Source organism: Dipodomys merriami, unplaced genomic scaffold (genome assembly GCF_024711535.1).
Source record: "Dipodomys merriami isolate MVZ:Mamm:240054 unplaced genomic scaffold, mDipMer1.0.p SCAF_655, whole genome shotgun sequence".
Classification (NCBI taxonomy): Eukaryota; Metazoa; Chordata; class Mammalia; order Rodentia; family Heteromyidae; genus Dipodomys; species Dipodomys merriami.
Window position 1 is genome coordinate 453,915 of NW_027206241.1, and position 20,913 is coordinate 474,827.

General features: G+C 56.0%; 1 protein-coding gene across 1 annotated transcript in view; it reads right to left on the reverse strand.

Moving 5' to 3' along the window:
* The window catches only part of LOC138815654 (adhesion G-protein coupled receptor D1-like), a 93,436-nt gene that overhangs the window by 6,990 nt on the left and 65,533 nt on the right, over nucleotides 1-20,913 (reverse strand). Inside the window, exons 16-21 of the mRNA XM_070005068.1 lie at nucleotides 18,805-18,908; nucleotides 17,325-17,436; nucleotides 16,864-17,017; nucleotides 10,655-10,721; nucleotides 9,224-9,290; nucleotides 2,321-2,412 (exon numbers count right to left, since the gene is read on the reverse strand). Of these exons, the coding sequence (XP_069861169.1) occupies nucleotides 2,321-2,412; nucleotides 9,224-9,290; nucleotides 10,655-10,721; nucleotides 16,864-17,017; nucleotides 17,325-17,436; nucleotides 18,805-18,908 (596 nt within the window). The remainder of the gene's footprint in view (nucleotides 1-2,320; nucleotides 2,413-9,223; nucleotides 9,291-10,654; nucleotides 10,722-16,863; nucleotides 17,018-17,324; nucleotides 17,437-18,804; nucleotides 18,909-20,913) is intronic.

The window sequence follows — 20,913 nt, forward strand, 5'->3', positions numbered from 1 at the left end:
AACAGGCCGGGATGTACACCTGTCGGTGTCTACCGGGATGGCTTCCAAGAGGGCCACAGCAGTACAGGGCGCCATGGTGGTACAAGGGCACCATGGTGGTACAAGGGTATGGTGGTGGTACGAGGGCACCATGGTGATAAAGGGTATGGTGGTTGTACAAGGGTATGGTGGTGGGGGGAGGCCACCATGGTGGTGTGAGGGTACGGTGGTGGTGTGAGGGTACGGTGGTGGTGTGAGGCTATGGTGGTGGCGTGAGGGCATGGTGGTGGCGTGAGGGTGTGGTGGTGATGTGAAGGTGTGGTGGTGGTGTGAGGGCGTGGTGGTGGTGTGAGGGTGTGGTGGTGGTGGTGTGAGGGCGTGGTGGTGGTGTGAGGGCGTGGTGGTGGTGTGAGGGCGTGGTGGTGATGTGAGGGCGTGGTGGTGATGTGAGGGTGTGGTGGTGGTGTGAGGGCGTGGTGGTGGTGGTGTGAGGGCGTGGTGGTGGTGTGAGGGCGTGGTGGTGGTGTGAGGGCGTGGTGGTGGTGTGAGGGCGTGGTGGTGGTGTGAGGGTGTGGTGGTGGTGGTGTGAGGGCGTGGTGGTGGTGTGAGGGCGTGGTGGTGGTGTGAGGGTGTGGTGGTGGTGTGAGGGCGTGGTGGTGGGGCGAGGGCGTGGTGGTGGTGTGAAGGCGTGGTGGTGGTGTGAGGGCGTGGTGGTGGTGTGAGGGTGTGGTGGTGATGTGAGGGTGTGGTGGTGGTGTGAGGGCGTGGTGGTGGTGTGAGGGCGTGGTGGTGGTGTGAGGGCGTGGTGGTGGTGTGAGGGCGTGGTGGTGGGGCGAGGGCACCGTGGTGGTGTGAAGGTGTGGTGGTGGTGTGAGGGTGTGGTGGTGGTGTGAGGGTGTGGTGGTGGTGGGGAGAAGGCGCCATGGTGGTACGAGGGTGTGGCGGTGTGAGGGCACCGTAGTGGCACCTGGCTCCCAGGGAATTTCCCACAGCAGCCCTCACACAACGCTTTCCGTGGAGACAGGTGGGTGTGAAGGAGGCTGCCTCTTCAGAGGGACTTGGAGAGCAGCGAAGGGCAGGGCAGTGGAGGAATGGGGTGGCATGTGGTGGGGCAGCGAAGGCCGTGGTCCTGCAAGTGCTGACCCTGGATAGCATGGTAACGTCTGCTGGAGACAGACCTTCAGACAGACACTGGCTGGCCTTGAATACCCAGGGACCTCAGGAGCTAAGGGTAGGGGGAGGCGGGCAGGGCCTTCATGCCCAGGCTGAGCTGGGTGGCACGCAGGCCTGGGGCAGAGCTCAGGCCCTCACAAGTGACAAAAGGAAATGACTCTGGCCCCTCTGAACACTCCTCCCAGGGTGCTCAGCCTTGAAAGCCCCTGGGTTGGAAAGCCTCAAAGGGCCACAGCTACTTGTCAGGTTAATTTACAGTGTTTGGATTCCTTACAGAATAATTACCTCATTGATTTGCTGTTGGGCTGTTTGTCTCTTTTACTTTCAGATCAGAAAAGATAGACTGTAGCTACAGTGACTTACAGTGTCAGCAGCCCAGTGTCTACGCCGCTCTAGAGCGTCCACACTAACCGCGAGGGGCTGTGCAGGGTGCCCCAGGTTGGGGCACCTGAGGCCTGGGCCCAGGGTGAAGCCCACAGGGGCCTGTGGTGAAACCCACCCCCACTGTTCCTGGGAGGCAGGCTTCCTTGTGCACGGAATGCCAGGCACAGCTGTCCCGCCACAGAGTGCAGGGTGAGTCTGGGAGCTGATGTGGAGGACAAAGTGGTAAAGGGGGTCACCATCCTGGAGCTGCAGAGCCCAGGTCCAGGCTGGGGACGTTAAGGTGGTCTAAGCCATCAGCAGGCTCTAATCTTCCATGCCAGGAGGCTGTGTTCTGTGGAGCCCCGTTCACGCAGCAGCGCCACCAACAGGTGCTATTCCCCTTCTGGGCTGAGAGCCAGGAGCCTGGAGTACTGGATCCCCACAAGGTGTGAATCTGCTGAGTATCCCTCTCCCTTCTGCGCCCCTCCGGACGGCCATCCCTGGACACCAGCAGAGCCCTCCCTCTCCCCTCCGCACGGCCATCCTGGACACCAGCAGAGCCCTCCCTCTCCCCTCCACACGGCCATCCTGGACACCTGCAGAGCCCTCCCTCACAGGGGCCACACTGTGTCAGGGCTTGCCCCCCGGGGTCCCTGGGATGAATGAGCCACCAAGCGAGGCTGAGAAGCCAGGGCTGCCTGTGACCTCACAAGGACATGGGCGATGGGTTGGTAATGGCAGGAGATGGCTCACTGACCCTCCAGCAGCCTCCAAGAGCTGCACGGGGCAGCTCACATGGACTTACTTGAAGGCACTGGGGTCCCCGTGTATCTTGTAGTTGTCAGCGCTGATCTGGGAAATAACTCTGGTGACAGCAACGAGGATGCCCACGTTCACCTGCAGGGGAGGAGCAGCTGAGGTCAGGGCCACCATCTGCAGAGCCAGACCCAACTCCCTGTGCGGCTGCAAAGACCCCACACACCCCCTGCACCAGCGGCACTGCCAGCCCAGGCCTTGCTGAGGCTCCTCTGCAGAAACGGCCTTAGCCAGAGCCTGAGGCATGTTCCATGCCTCCCCCTCTCCCCCAGCCCTTGGATTCAGGGCCCAGTCATTTCCCACTCCCAGCCTTCCCCCCCCTTCCCCCCCTCCCAGAAATCAGCAGGAGCCTTTTGTTGAGCTTTTCACAGCAAGACAATTCCCAGGCTGTGCTGAGGCCCTGGGCTCCACTGGCTGCTTCTGGGGAAATGGGACCCATGTGAGTCGGCCCCTAGCTCTGTCCAGCCTCCTGTTTATCCTATGGCAGGAAGTGGACGGACGCGTCCTTGTCACTTCCCCTGCATGCCGCATCTTCCCAGCAACTCAGTTCTGCTCATTTCCTCACAGAGGATAGCGCCCACCCCCACTCCGTGAGGGTAGCACCAAAACTGCCCAAAAGCTGGGGGGACAAGAGACATGAATAGGGGAGCAACCAACACAGCCTTGCAGGGAGAAAGGGGGGGGACGTGCTGATGGTCCCAGTGACAAGGAAGCCACATTCACTTAGACATGGAGGGGCAGAGGGACAGCAGCTCCCCCATCCAGCCAGGATGAGAGCAAAGGTGAGAAAGCGACTCAGTGACTGCTTCAAAGACAGACATCCGTCCACACCCCCAGGGACCACTGAAGCCCAGCACAGCTCCCGCTCTTCAATCAAGCTGCTGCTGGCCTCAGGCACAGAAGGCCAGTGTCACAGGCAGGTGGACAGGGAACGGCCCTGGGTCAAATACCACAGGCCCTGCTGTTCTGAGATTCAGTGTTTTCTCTTAGAGAAAAAAAAAAAGCTTCAGTTTGTATGCCATCTGTTCACTTCCACAGTTCTAAGTGAGAACAGCAATTGCAGCTGTCCCCTGTGGCTTTTCTTGGGGCAGGGAGCTCATGGACCCTTACTCTAAAGGTTCTGCCTTCCACTTTGGAAATCTACATCCTGGACACCCCACTGCAGGTGGACCAGAGCAAACAACCTGTGTGTCCACCTCCCTGCAGTCTGGCTGCTGAGCGGGCCCTCACCGTGGGCACCAGATGTGGCGCAGACGAGGTGGCTCTTCCTACACGGTGATGGGACGCGATGGCACTGCACCCAGGAGGAGCCCGGCTCTGACAGTGCACGGGGTGTCTGCGGAAACGCCCTGGGACAGGGGAGCCAGGCCGGCTGCCTCCCCGAGGAGCCTGGGAAGCACGGTGCATCGCCACGTCTTAATTGAAAACCTATCAATTATTAGGGAGTCAGCTGGCCACTTGTGTCCCATTTCTCAGCTGTGTCCTGTGGCTGGGGAAGGTTTAACCAGTGTCCAGTAACAGCGGGACCGGGAAGCCTGGGACTGGCTGAGGCTGGGCAGCCCTGAGTTCAGGGTCTCGTCATTGCCTCTGGGTGTCGTGAAAACCAGCTCTGCACAGATCGACCAGGTGCTGAGAGAGTACACAGAACACTTCTTCTGAGGTAGGGCTGCCAAGAGGTGCTCACAGGAGCCTCAGCACTTCACACAGGGCTCTGTTCAAGACGTCAGGGCCCTGATGTCTCCCACACTGTCTGTGAGCCACACACACATTCCTCCTCCCTCCCGGGTCTATCTGGTTTCATGTGGAAGCTGGTCTGGTCCTGTGTGTGGTGGTGTGGGGGTAGAGGCTGTGGCTCCAGAGGATGCCCCGGACCTGCACAGGTGCTGCACCAGGGGGCCAGAGGGGGATTTTATGGAGACGCAGCCAGGACAGGCTCTGTGCTCGACTCCGGTACCTCGGCCCCCACCTGGCATACGTGTTCTAGTAGTCCTGTGTAGGGCCTGGGCATCTCATGGGTTAGCATCCCCTACCAGAACTGAGACATACTCTGATGGCTGACATCAAAGAAACAATTCACAGCCTGCATTTCAGAAGGAATAAGACACACGCTCACAGGCAGCCAAACTGGCACAGCACCCAGGCGGTGGTGACCTCTGGAGGAGGAAGGGGGAGCAATGGGCAGGGCCCGGACTGGCCCAGGCGCTTTCTCCATCTGGCTCAGGGTCACCAGAATCTTACCAGGAAAAGGACGTATGTGCACACATGTATGCGCACACACACAATGTCCATGCGTACTGTGTCTCTATGCAGGAATCTGTGTACAGTACTATAGTTGTTACCTCTGTGTGTCTGAGTAGCTGTGTGTGCTCACAGATCTGAGTATCCAGCTCTATCTGTCTTTGGGTCTCTGCATCTGCTGGTGCCTATGCTGCAACGTAACTATGTCGGCATTTCTGTTTCCACCTGTACCTGTAGGTCTGCATCTAGATGTAATATTATTTTCATCTCTCTGTGGGTCTATCTGGACTTGTGTAGTCACATCTGCAATTAAAGGTACATCTATGACTCTGTATCTACCTATGTATCTACACTCACCTGCATGCCTGTTATGTGTGTCCTGCATCTAACTGTCACTCTAAACGCAGCCACCTTGGCCTCTCTGAGGAGATGAGCATTTTTGAGTCGTAGAGACCCCTTTCTTCCCTGGCCTGGAGGCACCGTTGTCCCATGGGGACATAGGCCAAAAGGCTTCTGCTCTCCGCGGAGCCCCTCTCTGGGTGGGGACAGGGAGGCCTGTCGAGTAGAATTGGGTGTGCCCCCCTCAAAACTCCAGAATGTGACTGTACTTGGAACAGGGTCTTTAGAGAGGTGATTGCATTAAAGTGAGATTAGGGTAGGCCCTAATCCAACAGGACTGGTGTTCACACAAAGAAGAGGACAATGTGGGGACACAGGGAGGTGTCTGGTGCACCCACCCTGGACACTGACAAGCCAGGCCAGAGGCCCTGGGGAAACCAACCTTCCATCACTTGGAATGTGAGACTTCTGCCTTCCAAACAGTGGAGGAGTGATTTCCTTATTTAAAGCACTTTGTCACAGCAGCTTGGGCACTCGAGCACTGGGTGGGACCGAGAAGTCAGGGAGCGAGTGTGTGCCTGTGCCTGTGTGAGTGTGCCTGTGCCTGTGTGAGTGTGCCTGTGCCTGTGTGAGTGTGCCTGTGCCTGTGTGAGTGTGCCTGTGCCTGTGTGAGTGTGCCTGTGCCTGTGCCTGTGTGAGTGTGCCTGTGCCTATGCCTGTGCCTGTGTGCCTGTGCCTGTGCCTGTGCCTGTGTGAGTGTGCCTGTGCCTATGCCTGTGTGAGTGTGCCTGTGCCTGTGTGAGTGTGCCTGTGCCTGTGTGAGTGTGCCTGTGCCTGTGTGAGTGTGCCTGTGCCTGTGTGAGTGTGCCTGTGCCTGTGTGAGTGTACCTGTGCCTGTGTGAGTGTGCCTGTGCCTGTGCCTGTGCCTGTGTGAGTGTACCTGTGCCTGTGTGAGTGTGCCTGTGTGAGTGTGCCTGTGTGAGTGTGCCTGTGCCTGTGCCTGTGTGTCGGCCTCCAGTCAGGTGACTGGAGCTGCTACTGGAGGATCCAGTTCTACCCTGTCCTCCGCACTCCTGTGGAGGCCCACGGTGGCCTATGCTGTTCCCTACATCTTGCTTTTGCCGGGCACAGGGACGCCAACTAGCCTGACACGCAGTATAGGCTTCCACTTTCTAAAACCGCTTTAGTTTAAAGCTGTGTGAGCAGCGTGGGGTGTCTTAAGATGCTCATACTGTGAAGCCGCCCTCCCCGAACCCTCACCTCTCACCAGGGAGCCCCTCGAGGGAGCTCCAGCCTACATTTTCTTGTCCATTATGCACTTGGGCGAGAACACGTGCCCACAGAGAGCTTTTACACAAATGGGGTCGGGCCACGCTTGACATCCTGAGCCTGCTTTCTTCATGTGGAGGGAAGGCAGGGATTCCTGGGTAAATGGGGACAGGGCTCCATCCTCTGAAGAGGGAGCACGGCACCGCCTGTGGACCAGCATGCACCCCGACGGTCTGCAGGGCCCTCCGCAGCACCCTCAACTGTTCCTGCCAAGGGCTAGGAAATAAGTACCATCAGCTTTGAGGGCCACGGTCACTGCTGCAACGTTCATCCCAGGGCTGTGTCTGAGAGCAGCTGCAGTGGGCCTGGCCTCAGAGCTCCAGGGCGGCCTCTCCCCTCCACTCCCATGATCTGGGCAGGGGCCTGCAGACTTCACACAGCACAGAACTCCCCAAAACCTGGAGCAGTCACATAGACCTATGATGCCTTTCCAGAATTATTGGTGATGGTGCTCACTGTCTGGAACCCAGGCCCGCAGAGCTCCTGCAGCCTCAGCCAGGACCCAGCCCAGCAGGTGACCTGGTCACCAGCAGCTCCCAAGGTCCCCTCCCACACTGCCAGCATGCCACAGAGAACATGACTCTTACTGGGGCCTCTCTGGTGCCCATGGACCCTTCAAAGCCCCTGTCACCAGTAGGACCCCGTGTGGGGAGCCCAGCAAATACAGGAGGAAGATAGGGGTCATGGGAAGGCCTCCCATCCCACACAGCAGCAAGGACAATGAGCGTCACCACCACGGCCCTCCCCCCCAGCGCTGCCCCTCTGCAAACCCTTCAGCCAAGAAGGCTGTGGTGTGTGTGGCACCAGAGGTACCTGAGCAGAATCTCAACCAAGAAGGAATAAAGAGAGCCTCTCAGCATCTCTCCTGGAGTCACTGCTAATTGCCCACCCAACGCGGACAGTCACAGGAGCTGGGAACCGACAGGGAAAGGAGCAGGCTAGGCGAGAGAAAACGGGCTGCTGTGACTCCTCTCAGAGGAGGGGTCCTCAGCCTTCATCTGCTGAGGTGAGGTCAGTCCTCAGGTCAGCCTGGAGGACAGTCCCTAGCCGCTATCAGGCAGGGCCTGAGACAACCAGGACATGGAAGGGCTGAGTGTCTGGGTGCTGCCCCATTCATCATCAATTAGCCTTGGTCCCTGTGACTGAGTACCCGGCCCTCACCAAAGGTTAAAGGGCAGAATAGGGCATCCAAGAACCAGTTGTGCCTCAATCTGGATAAAAATCTCTGTCTTGTGTACCAGTGTTCAAAGCACCTCAGGAGTTTACGCTGAGAACTCACATAGCCGTGATCGAGACCACAGTGACAGAGAGAGGGCTCTTGCTGCAGACCTCTGCTTCCTTGAAGGCAGCAGGCCAACACAACAGCACAGCATGGAAAGACATGGGTGGTATGCCCTGCCTGTCCCCTCTGACATCACGCCACGCCAACCTCAGCACTGAGCGTCTGCCCGGGATGTGAGTGCAAGGGAGCAGGAGAGGAAATGGACCCAGACTCCAGGGCAGCAACCATGGAATACCAGCTGCACGGAGTGCTGGCCAGTCAGAACATCCTCCTCCTCAGGCTCAGCAAGGGGCCCATAAGAGGTGACCTCTAACCTGGCTTATCAGGAAGGATGAAACTCAGTCCTAAGAATGTTGTGATGGCCGTGGTTTCTGGGATTCCGTGGGAGCCGTGGCTGTGGTCACTAGGATTCTGTGGGAGCCGTGGCTGAGGTCTCTAAGATTCTGTGAGAGCCATGGCTGCAGTCACTAGGATTCCGTGGGAGTCGTAGCTGCAGTCACTATGATTCTGTGGGACCGTGGCTGAGGTCTCTAAGATTCTGTGGGAGCCATGTCTGCAGTCTCTAGGATTCCGTGGGAGCCGTAGCTGCGGTCTCTAGGATTCAGTGGGAGCCATGGCTGAGGTCTCTAGGATTCCGTGAGAGCCGTGGCTGCGGTCACTAGGATTCTGTGGGAGGCATGCCTGCGGTCTCTAGGATGCTGTGGAAGCCGTGGCTGAGGTCTCTTAAGATTCTGTGGGAGCCGGGGCTACAGTCTCTAAGATTCCATGGGAGCTGTGGCTGCGGTCTCTAGGAGTCTGTGGGAACCGTGGCTGAGGTCTCTAGGATTCCGTGGGAGCCGTGCTTGAGGTCACTAGGATTCCGTGGGAGCCATGCCTGCGGTCTCTAGGATGCTGTGGAAGCTGTGGCTGAGGTCTCTAAGATTCTGTGGGAGCCGTGGCTGCCGTCTCTAGGATTCCGTGGGAGCCATGGCTGAGGTCTCTAGGATTCCGTGGGAGCCGTGGCTGAGGTCTCTAGTATTCCGTGGGAGCCGTGGCTGAGGTCTCTAGGATTCCGTGGGAGCCATGGCTGCGGTCACTAGGGTTCCGTGGGAGCCATGGCTTCGGTCACTAGGGTTCTGTGGGAGCTATGGCTCTGGTTACTAGGATTCTGTGGGAGCCATGGCTGCGGTCACTAGGATTCTGTGTGAGCCTTGGTTACGGTTACCAGAGTTCTGTAGGACCTGGGTGGTCTCTATTTTGGGGCCACTGCACCTTGGAGCAAGAGGCAACCCAAGTGTCATCCTGCCCCAGGAATGGAGTGGGGAATGGAAAAGACACTGCGGGGAGTGTTTCAGCTCTTACCAGCTTTGCTGTCACTCACAACTAGAGGAATCCTAAAAGTGATGTGTGTGGCTCTGCTAGTACCACTGCCCACTCCCACAGCCTGGGGAGATCGAGGCTGGAGTTCTCGCAGAAAGGGGAAGCACCCATACTTCTCTGCACTAGGCTAACACACACTGCCGGCCCTGGTGAGCAGGCCTCCCTCCCCAGCGGGCAGACCCCAGAATCATGCCCCTTGCAAGACTGCAGGAAACCAGGCTGAGAGTCACCCACCCAAGAGGAGCCATGAGGAGAGAGGCTGAATGACAATGCACTGCTGTACCCTTAGTATGTCCCAGGAGCCCAGGGTCATTGCACAGCCCACTCTTGCCCATGGAGACCTACCACAATAACCAGCAAGGCAGGACCCACAAAGGCCCAGATGGCGCCGGTCCCCAGCGACAGCCAGCAGCTGTGGAGGGAAGAGAAGAGTTAACATCAGCGGCTTCACCTGCCATGCTATGGGTTTGACCAGGGTCCCAGGGGCACAGGCAAATGATGCAGTGGCCCCCACTGAGAGAATCTTCATCTAGTCAGGCTGTGGCAGTCTCCCAGGATTTCCCAGAACTGCATGTCAGGTCAGAACCCTTTAAAAGTGCTGGTCAAACCCAGAGTTAGTTTTCCTTGAAGTACCAAAATCAACATGGGCTTGCCAGGACCAGAGCCAGCACCACTATCCTGGATGAGGGCCCAGAGGACAGACAAGGAGGCTGTGGCCCTGGCCACCCTCCCAGGGGCTGCTGGTCGGACACTGTCCTGCATGGTCCCCAACCTACAGGAAAGGTCCAGCCCATCTGACACTTTCCCTAGCATCCTGAGACACAAGAGGCCAGGATGTGAGATTCTTCCTGGCTTTGAGATGTGTGGCTAGAACTCAAGCAACACAGCTCCCTGATTCTGTGTCCTTCCACGCCCAAGGTACCACGTGGGATTCTGTCCTTCCACGCCTATGGCACTGTCCAGAACCCAGGGCCCCTAGGATGTGTCACCTTCCAGACTCCTGAACACCAGCTACAGTGGCAAGATGGTGACATGGGTCTTGGACCAGATTCCCTTTTGTGACCAAGCAAGAGATCTTAAGACTTACCCACTTGGGGCAAGTGTGTTCACCAATGTGTTGACTCAAGATATAATGTAGTGGGCAAGGGCTGTGTACTTACTAACTACCCAGGAAAGGCCTCAGGATCTCAAACTTGGGCTGTCTGGGTGCCTAGACCTGTAAGTCTGAGCAGACTACATGCATGGAAAAGCTCTAGTCAGGAACTCCCACCAGCCCCACTCCATTCCTGGGGCACCATGACACCTGTGTTGCTAGTTCTCCCTGCCTCTGGCCCAGGCCTTTCTTACTGTCAAGGCCTGGGGTAGCCCCCCAGGGGCCTACCTATACCCAGATGCACATGTGTGGATGAGGGCTACAGGAAGACCCGCCCCCAGGGGCCCACCTACACCCACATGCACATGTATGGACAAGGGCTACAGGAAGACCTGCCCCCCAGGGGCCTACCTACACCCAGATGCACGTGTGGATGAGGGTTACAGGAAGACCCACCCCCCAGGGGCCCACCTACACCCAGATGCACGTGTGGATGAGGGTTACAGGAAGACCCACCCCCCAGGGGCCCACCTACACCCAGATGCACGTGTGGATGAGGGTTACAGGAAGACCCACCCCCCAGGGGCCCACCTACACCCAGATGCACATGTGTGGACGGGCTACAGGAAGGCTCACCTCCTGCCCCACTGCCCTCCAAGACCTGCAAGCCCAGGCCCACTTACTTGTTGTTCCTCCCATAGCTGTCCATGGCTGCTGACATGGAGACAATGCAGATGAGAAGAGGGGTCCCTGCACAGACAGAGGCCAAACATTTAACTGGTTCACTTAATACCTGATGTCTCTGAGAGCTGTGGATACGCAATGGGACACGGAACATCTCCTATCCTGAAGGAACCTAACAGAGATCATACCTATTCTCTCACTTGCCTACAATGAGGATCTGCAGGGGTCTTTGTTGTGGGAGGACCCGACTGGGCTATGGTTCTCAGCCAGGCTGAGCAGGTCCCCGGGGACTTGGGCCAGTGGCTGCAGACATTCTGTTTATGATAACGGGTACACGCTGCATGTGATCTGGATGCCTGCCAAACTGGATCCCCAATCTCTGTGGCTCAAGGATGGGCATGAGACCTGGATGCACCAGTGAGACTTAGCCAGAAACTTCTTTAAGAATATCAAGAAAGAGGAGCTGTCCTGCTGCCTGGCTCCAGGGAAGGGATGAGAGGCATGGAGGGCAACTCTGCAGCTATCTTGGTACCATGGGAGTGGGGATGAGGGAGTTCAAGACGCTGAGAGTGAGGGAATCAAGGAAGGCCACTCGGACTGCACTGAGCCATGCCTGACCTCCCCCACCACGAGCCTGTTATACTGCACAAGCTGCTAAATTCTCTTTTCACCTAAGCCAGTTTGAGTTGGAGTTCTGATGCTTAAAACTGAGTGTGACTAATTAAATGTGTTTACTGTTTTATAGAGCTGTGTCACACTTCCGGGAGGCAATGGCAGAAGAGAAGTTTAACAAGGTAGAAAAACATCTCGACCAGCAATTCCCAGAGCTCTCAGTCTTGCTACAGAGAAAGGATTCTGGGGTCAAACTGCTTTTACAGACTCTGGCCTGACCAGAGTGAACTAGTCTTTAATCTCACTTTGAAGCTCAGGGGGTTTATATGTGAATTCGGCTATGAATCTACAAAGGGAAAATGTATTGTGTGCTCCCCAAGCTAGACCATCCCCGGCGTTTGTTCTGGAAAAGCTGTCCACTTCCATCCCCGCAGCTGAACTCAGAGCAGATCCCTCGTGAATGTGGTCTGTTCCTGCAGACCATCTGCTCCGGGCTGCTCAGAAAGCACAGCATCAGACATGGGGCACCCGTCCAGCCTCCCACCCCAGCTCTGTGCCCCTGCAGGGCTGAAAGTAGGGATGGGAGGGGCTGGCTCTCTCCCACCCCCTAGGCCCTGCAAAGCGGGTATTTAAGAAAAGCACTCCTAAGGCAAGCTGCACTGCTGGTTTTGGGGAAGTGCTCCAGGAAGGTGGCTCTTGGCGTCAGTGCTGGGTGGTCTGGCTCCAGAGGGCAGCTTGTCCCCACTGCTTCTCCATGCTACAGTAACTCCCCAGCGTCCCCCGGGAGGGCAGCTTCATGTCCTCCTTCTGAGCTGAGGGAGGAAGCTGTCGCTGAGGGGCTCTGCCTGCAGCATGGCCTCCCACTCTGGGTCAGCCTTCAGCTCCTTAATTAATGGCTGAGGTTGAGAGAGCTCTGTTGCCTGTAGACTGTCTTTACTTAGGCCCACAGCCAGCCCAGCCCGGTCGGGATGAAGGATGCCTTTTACAGGCTCTTGACGAAATTAATTAAGGGGGAGCTGACGGGATGATGGATGGAGCTGCGGGTGAGCAGAGCCGCCTGTGCTCTATTTGCGGAGAGCTGCGTCAGGCCACAGCCTCCAGCCCTGCGGGCACCGCATGTGTCAGAATCGGTGCCACACAGTGCCAGCTGTGCTGTGAAGGTCAGGAGACCTGGACTCCTCGCTTTTCAAAAGAGCACAGAAATTGTATGTAAAGGTCCTCAATTTTTAAACACTGGCAAATAATTACTTTTTCCAACATTGTACAGATCAAATCAAACCTCTCTCCAGGCTGGAGTGGATCATCATCATCATCACACACACACACACACACACACACACACACACACACACACACACACACACACACACACACACACACACACACACACACACACACACACACACACACACACACACACACACACACACACACACACACACACACACACACACTGAAACACACTGACACATCCTCATACAATCACACTCACAGAGAAGCTCCCAGGAAATCCACGGCTCCTCTCTCGCTAAAAACAGCCCTGTGAAGCCCGGGCTGTGCAACAGAACGGGAGAGACACTGACAAACCAGGTGGTTGGGTCTTGCCATCTTCTAAATTGTTCCTACATGAGGTCAGAGGTCACAGGAAGGAGGAATGCTGCTCTCTGGGGAGCCAGAGGACCGAAGGGGCTGGTCACACTAGAACTGGACTGGGACAGCAATGGGCCAGCCTGGTGTCTAACATGTGTTAATGTACACATGTGGACCCAGGCAGGAGCAGAGAGGTGGGCACAGGACCCTGGAATGGCCACCACAATTAGAGGTGGCTCTGTGTCCCCTGCTCCAGTCCCTAGGGCAGCCAGGAGGGACGCATAATTTACCTCCACTTCATCCTTCAATAAATTATATTTGCCAACTCAAGGCACAAAATAAACGTGTGTAATCTGCTGCTGCATAATGAGAACTGTGAAAACTGCATCTATGGAGAAAACCAGAAGCCAGGAACAGGTCCATAATGCCCGGCCAGTGTTTCTAACATTTTAAGAATGTCAGGTGCTGGTGTGCAGCACAGAACTCTGGGAGGAAGCAGGGCCCCTGTGCTGGCTGCCACTCCCAGGGTGGGCAAGCGCAATGCAACCAATGAACCATGTGCGTGAGCAGCCACCCGGAGACCGAGTGCCGTGCAGACCCATGGGCCCCTCGACTGTCTGAGTAGATTACACAAGCTTCCCTAAAGTTGTGGGAAGTTTACTCAAGAAAATCTTGGTAAGAATGGGGAGGACCAGCTACACCTGAGCCTCCCTCCCCAGCTCCCCACGAAGGAGGACCCACTCCTATGGGCTCCTCTGTCGAAGCTCTGGCCCCAGAGCTCTGGCTTCTGCTGACCCCCGGGTCTAGGAAGGGCCATCCAGGTGGGAGCAGCTGACAGGCTGAGTTCCCTTCCTTCAACACTCATTCAGGGTGTGGTCTGTGCAGCACATAGGGCACAGACAAACTCTGCAAACAAGAGGTGACTGCAAACAGAGGTACCTCTGTCCCCTGCAGGAAGAGTCAGCTTACAGCTGCACTCCTGGGGGCAGCGAGGAAAGCACACTTTACCCAGCAGTCCAAGTCAGGAAACTAGCAAACAAGGAGCCATGGAAGAGGAAGTCAGGATTTGGATTACTACAATGTATCATCTAAACAGCCAGTTTATAAAAGATGTTAAGACACATAAAGAAAGAAGGAAGTGTGGCCGGAACAAAGAGGAAAGCAGGCAGCAAAAGCCACCTTCAAGAATGGAAGACTTCAAAGCACTGTCACAAGTGTGTAAGGAGAGAATGACCCGCCCTGCAGCAAAGAACAGAAGGAAGGCACCATGACAGCGTCTTGTCAGTAAGAAATTATCAATTAGGAGGGGAAAGATTCTTAAGAGAAATGGCAAGAACCAAGCTGAAAAGTGTAATAACTGAAGAAAGCCTCGCTGAAGACTATGGCAGGAAAAAGTAGTAGGCTTGAAGATGGGCTGCCCTGGGTGAGGGGCAAGGGAGACCAGAGGGGCAACAAGAGCCGTGGACCCCAGGGAACGTGAGTGCCCCCAGACACAAATGAGAGAGAAAAGAGTGCAAACCCCGGAAGAGCACAAGAGAATAAAATGCTTAAAGACAAAGAGAATCCTGAAAAAATGTGTCTTCACACCAAGAACCCTGATCGGATTAAAAACTGGCATCATGGAAAATTCCAGAGCTAGAGTCCATGAGAGCAAAATACCAAAAGGAAAAAGAATCCTATGTCTAGCAAAACTGTCTTTTAAAAATGAAGGTGAAATAGAGACATTTCCCAGAGGAATTTGCAGCTGCTAGGCCTGCCCTACGAGAAGACTTCAGGACCTTCTCCAGGCTGGAAGTAGCCCTGACGGTTATTCTAATACATGCATGGACACATGGACACATGGACACACACACACACACACACACACACACACACACACACACAAATATACTTAGTACCAATAAGGGAATGATGGCATTATAAGAGACAGCATAAAACATAGCCTTCTTCTCTCATGATTGAGTGAAACAGTAATAGTAAAAGTGAAATTTATATAGTTGTTGTATTAGGCCTGTAACAAGAAGGAAAAAGTCTTCATTAACAGTGCAGAGGAGGCTGAGTAGCAAGGTGTTATCAGAGTGTGGTGATAAAGCCAGATAGTAGCTAGAAGTCACAGGGCAGAACGAACGAAGCAGAAACTGCAAATAGGAAGATAATACGACAGATTCGGTCATTCGTGCTCTGACTCCTTTCTTACCTCAGCTCCTTCAGAGGCGTGAGATTCAGTAAAGTAATAGTTATACAACAGACTGTAGAGTTGTACCACATATAGATGCAGTATAACTGTGAAAGAATGAAATAATAAATCTCGCTTAATTTAGTGTAAGTCTGAAATAGGTTTTAATATGCTAAGCTGTGTAGAGTAAGCAACAAAGCAGTCGCTAAGAGGTGGAAGTTCATAAAGGGAATTACAGTGTTACAGCAGCCATCACCTGACACTCAGGACGGCAGACTAGCCGCCGCAGATGCCAGTCTCTACATACATCAAAGTGTGGATGTGCAAGGGTTCAACAATCCAATGGAAAGGCGGAAAGAAGCATCAAGATCCAACTGTATCCCACCCACAGGAGACATGGTTCAGCTGCAAACACACAGACATGTGGATGTGGAAAGTACAGAAAAGAGGCTGGAGGCATGGCTCAATGATACAGCCTTTGTCTAGCAAGTAAGAGGCCCTGAGTTCAATCCCCAGTCTGCTGAGGAAAAGATGCACCCTGTAGTGAGCAGCTACAGGAAAGCAGATCTCAAGATGAACAACAATGGAGCTAGAAACCTCCTCAATATAAAAGGATCTGTTTATCAGAAAGACAAATATTAATGTATGTGTAACCCCTAAACAGAGCTCCCAGAGACACAGAACAAAACCTAATAGCTGAGAGAATGCAGTAAAGTGGAGACACCAATCCTCACTTTCAACCATGGAGAGAAAAAGCAGACAGAAGTCAACAAAGAAACAGGACTTGAATCACTGTGAACCAGCTCCCTCCAATACCCACAGAACACGCGATCTTCTCAAGGGCAGATGGAATGTTCCCAGGATCCATCATTTACTGAGCTGTAAAGCAAACCTTGATACACTTCAAAGGACTGGAATCGTACAACTTGTTCTGCAACAGAACGGAATTAGGAATCAGTAGAAGTAAAAATATGGGAAACTCACAAGCGTGGAAATTAACACTCATAAATGACCAAGGGGTCAAAGGAGTCAGAAGTTAGAAAACACATGGAATGAACAAAAATGAGGTCCCCCAGATCAAAACATATGGATGCAACTGAGGGAGGAGAAAACACATACCTACATATGCCTGTCCTAAAACTCGACAACTTGTGTTTTTTTTCTGAACACACAGGAAGAGAAGCAAGCAGAGGAAAAGCTTTAAAAAATGCCCAGGGGAGGAAATAGTGAAGTTTAAAACTGAAATTAATAAACACATCACTGAAAATTATAAAGCTGGTAAAACTAAAAGTTGCTTCCCAGAAAAATGGCCCAATGAGGTCAGAGGCGTAGTAAGTGTTCTGGATGATGTGATGTCTGGTCGTCCTTCCCATATGGGCCCCTGGAGAACAACGGGGAGCACGCCTGGTCTCCCCATCCCGCCGACCTCTCCTAGCCCTGCATCTCCTGCCTACCCCAGCCTATCCCATAACAGCAGAGGTGCCCTAGTCCTCCAGCCCCGCCCCTCTAGTAGTCATAGAGGTGCTTGCTGTCCTCTGTCCCCAAGACCTTGACGACCATGCTGTAGAGATGCAGCCCCTCCACCAGCATCCACGCGAAGGTGCTCAGGAAGAAGTAGTGCAGAAGCATAGCAAGAGCCCGGCAGGGCACCTGGGACCAAGCAGAGACGGGTCAGACCCTGCTGCTCCAGCAGGCTGTGCAACTGTCTCCGCCTCCCTGACTCCTTTCTTCTCCAAGGGTCCAGGCTTTAGTTTCTTAGTCCAAGGGGTTTGCCGAGCCCCGTGTCCCTCCCCATCCCACCTGCCCCTCCCCGCCCGCCCCTCCACCTACCCCAGCCTATCCCGTAGTAGTAGAGGTGCTTGCTGTCCTCTGACCCGAAGACTTTGACGACCATGCTGTAGAGATGCAGCCCCTCCACCAGCATCCACGCGAAGGTGCTCAGGAAGAAGTAGTGCAGAAGCATAGCGAGAGCCCGGCAGGGCACCTGGGACCAAGCAGAGACAGGTCAGACCCTGCTGCTCCAGCAGGCTGTGCAACTGTCTCCGCCTCCCTGAGTCCTCTCTTCTCCGAGGGTCCAGGCTTCAGTTTCTTAGTCCAAGTGCCCCTCCCAGCACATGCAAATTCCCCTCCCCATTGACTGCAGGACCACTGACAGGCTGCTCGGAGGCTGGTCTGAACTCTGAGCTGCAGAGGCCAGCAGAAGGTGTGGACAATGACTCTGGAGGAGCTGGGGGTGGGGAGGCCAGCAGGAGGCAGAGGATGATGGCAGGACAGGGCGGGCACCTACTCACCGTGCCAGGCTGCCCCTGGAAGCTGATAAGCAGCAGGACCTGGGCCGCCAGGACGGCAAACGACAGGTTGGCATGGATGTGGTAGCGCTGGTTCCTGATAGTGCTGACGGAGCTGAGGAAAGGGAAGGCAGGGTGTGAGGCCCAGGTCAGCTGGGCTTAGCCGCGACTGCTCAGCCCCAGCTGGGCTCCCTGTCCAGGGTCTCCACAGGGTCCCAACACCCATTCCTCCAAGAGCAATCAGAGTGGTCTTTACAAAACCCAACCTAAGGCTGGTACTCTATCCCCGAGTGACAGGTCCCAGCTCCTATCACAGCCCCAATGGCCCAGGAGTCAGCCTTGCCAGATGCTCAAATGGCTCTTTCTGTTCCTGCTCACTTGCTCCAGCCCTGGAACCCCTGCACCTGCAGCCCTTGCCCAGCAAAGCTCTGCGTGGAGACTCGGGCCAGCCTTAGAGAGAGCTCCCACCTGCCTGCTTCAAGCAGCTCACCCCTCGGCGCGCATGAGGGGACCGCCATGTGCCAACACTGCTCACGCTCTGCTCTCCTTGGCTACTGACTGCCACTCCCCCCACCCCCTGTATCTGCCTTGCACCATCATTCCTTGAGGCCTGGTGCCATGGCTGAGGGGCAGGATGGTCAGGGATGGCTGAGGGGCAGGATGGTCAGGGATGGTCGTGTCAGGATGGTCATGTCAGGATGGTCAAGGATGGCCGTGTCAGGATGGTCAGGGATGGTCGTGTCAGGATGGTCATGTCAGGATGGTCAAGGATGGCCGTGTCAGGATGGTCAGGGATGGCTGTGTCAGGATGGTCAGGGATGGTCTTGTCAGGATGGTCAGGGATGGCTGAGGGGCAGGGTGGTCAGGGATGGCCTTGTCAGGATGGTCAGGGATGGCCTTGTCAGGATGGTCAGGGATGGCTGTGTCAGGATGGTCAGGGATGGCTGTGTCAGGATGGTCAGGGATGGCTGAGGGGCAGGATGGTCAGGGATGGCTGAGGGGCAGGGTGGTCAGGGATGGCTGTGTCAGGATGGTCAGGGATGGCTGAGGGGCAGGATGGTCAGGGATGGCCTTGTCAGGATGGTCAGGGATGGCCTTGTCAGGATGGTCAGGGATGGCTGAGGGGCAGGATGGTCAGGGATGATTGTGTCAGGATGGTCAGGGATGGCTGAGTCTACCTTTGGCTGAACTGGATCTCACAAGAACTCATATCACCTGGCTGGAGGCCTTTCCAGACCTTTCCAGCTTGGTGGGGCATGGTGTCCCCATCTTCTCAGCCTCATCTGTTTTTCTAGGTTCCCTGGCAGCCCCATGGCCTTTCCTGGCACCTGAGCTCAGGGAACAGCCCCCGCCCCCAGAGCACAGGATGTGCAGACGCTGGGCAGGGCCAGGATGCTCCCAGGGAGGTCCGGCGGGGGCGGTGTGTACATCTACAGGAAGCGGCCAGCAGCCTCCCTGAGCGCGGGGGCGAGGGGTGACTCACGACAGCACAGCGAAGGTGACCAGCGTGGCGGCCAGGCAGAGCACTGACAGGGAGCAACCGATGTAACTGACGGACGACAGCGCCACCTGGTGTCTGTGTGAGAGCTGCAGGTGCAGAGAGGGACACAATGGCCTGAGGCTGGCGGGCCCTGGAGCCTGCTTCCCACCCCAGCCAGTCCTGTGGCTGTGACCTTGGTTTTGGCATTTCAGGTGTTCTCAGCTGCCCAGGTCCTCTAGCACCCATCCACCTCCTCGTACCCGGGGGCTGCCTGGCTGTCCGGCCGCGAGCCTGGACTCCTCCTCGGGGCCTTGGTTTCTGACCATCACAAGCCTCAGTGTCGTCTCAGGGCCAAGACCCTGCATGAGTGCCCTACGTAGGCACCCGCCCCCAGCCCGGGAAGAGCAGCCACTGTGTTGCCCTGCTGCCTCGGCCTGGGGCCCACCCAGCACGGCTGAGCAGCTCTAACAGCTTTCAGAGTTTAAATTACAGGCTGCTCCGCCAAGCCAGAGGGGGGTGGGGGAGTGGGGGCTGTGAGGGACAGACTGTGTCCAGACACCACCCTCAAGCATGTCCACAACGGTGCAAGTCCAGGGAAACACAGCTGTTTCCTGAGAAATCAGGTCTGTAGACACCCAGATGGAACAATCTCTCAGATACACGAATACATTTTTAGGACCGTAATCTTCACCCTTTGTCCAGAGAACAAAGGGGCTGTGAGCTGAGAGACGGGAGGAGGGAGAAGCGCAAGTCGGGGTGGGCTGAGACAGACAGGAGGAGGAGGAGCTGAGGGGGAAGAGCTCCTCATGGCCCCTCATCCAACAGGTGTCAGACTTCCTGCCGGAGGGCAGAGATCCCAGGGCCCCACTGCCCTTGGCATGGCCAGGAATGCCAGCCTTTTAACAGAGGAGAGCTCCGCCCACTACTCCGGTGTGCCCAGAGCCTGGGGCCCAGGACAGGCCCAGGCCTCATGCTCAGGGGTAGGCACTCTTAGGCTAGCTGCTCAGAGCTAGATCCTGGGTTGAGATGGAGGAAGTATCTACTAAGTATGTGTGCTTGGGCTAAATCCTTGGGCTGGGTGGAATCTCCTACCCGCCCAAGTCCTCACCATAGTACCCAGGAAGCAAGGTCCCCCTGCACTGCACAGGGAGGCCTGCTCGCCAGTTCAGCACACAGCTGTGGGGAGACTGTGCCCTCTAGTTAGGAGGAGGGACCAGGCCGCACCACCTTGGACAGGCCCTCACTGAGGTCATCTGCAGGCACACGCCAGGCCTGTGTGATAGCCGGTCCTGTACTGTGTCCGCCCCCAAGAGAAGCCAGTACTGCCTGCCTGCACCCTGCCCCACCCCACCCTGCCTGAGAGCACCGAGGGAGCTCACCAGGGCTCTCAGCGGATCCACCTGTGAGGCCCGCTCCCCTCCTACTGGCCAAGTGCAGCCTGCTCAGCACCTGCCGACCGTGGGGCCTGCCACCAGGGTCCAGGGTAGATAGATGGGAGGCGGCCATGGTACAGCTGACATACTGCTGCCCCAGGAAGGGGTGGCATGTCCTGGTGTGCCCAGCCGTGCTGTCCTTCCCTACCCACAGACAGATTTAGAAATGACCGGAAAGGCCTGAAGTTTGCTTCAGGACAAGGGAGGCTCTGAGTCAGAGACCACAAACTCAGATGCCTGTGGAGGCTCCCAGAGGACACGGATAGCATGACACCGCTCCTCGAAGCCACGTCCCTCCAGGCAGACACATCCTCCTCTCAGACAAGAAGGAAGGACAGGCTACTGCCTCTGGTGCAAACCGAGGCGGGAGGGGGGCAGACGTGAGCGGGGCTTCGGGTGGCAGGTGCTGAGGACAGGGCCCGTGGCCCATGCTCACTCCAGCCGTTCCTGGTGTGGCCAGGTCTGCTTTATTGAAAACCAGAAAGGCAAGCTTTATGAAAATACATCTGTGCCTGAAATGCTGGCTACCAATTTTCCCAAATCGAAACCTCGGCAGTTTCAATTTCAAATGAAACTTGTCTCCAAGCCAAAATCAGCCTTTAGACCACTGTTTGGCTGTCACATTGCAGGCTCTCTGAGGCCAGGCACCAGGAGGGACTCTGCCCGGAACCTGTTCTGG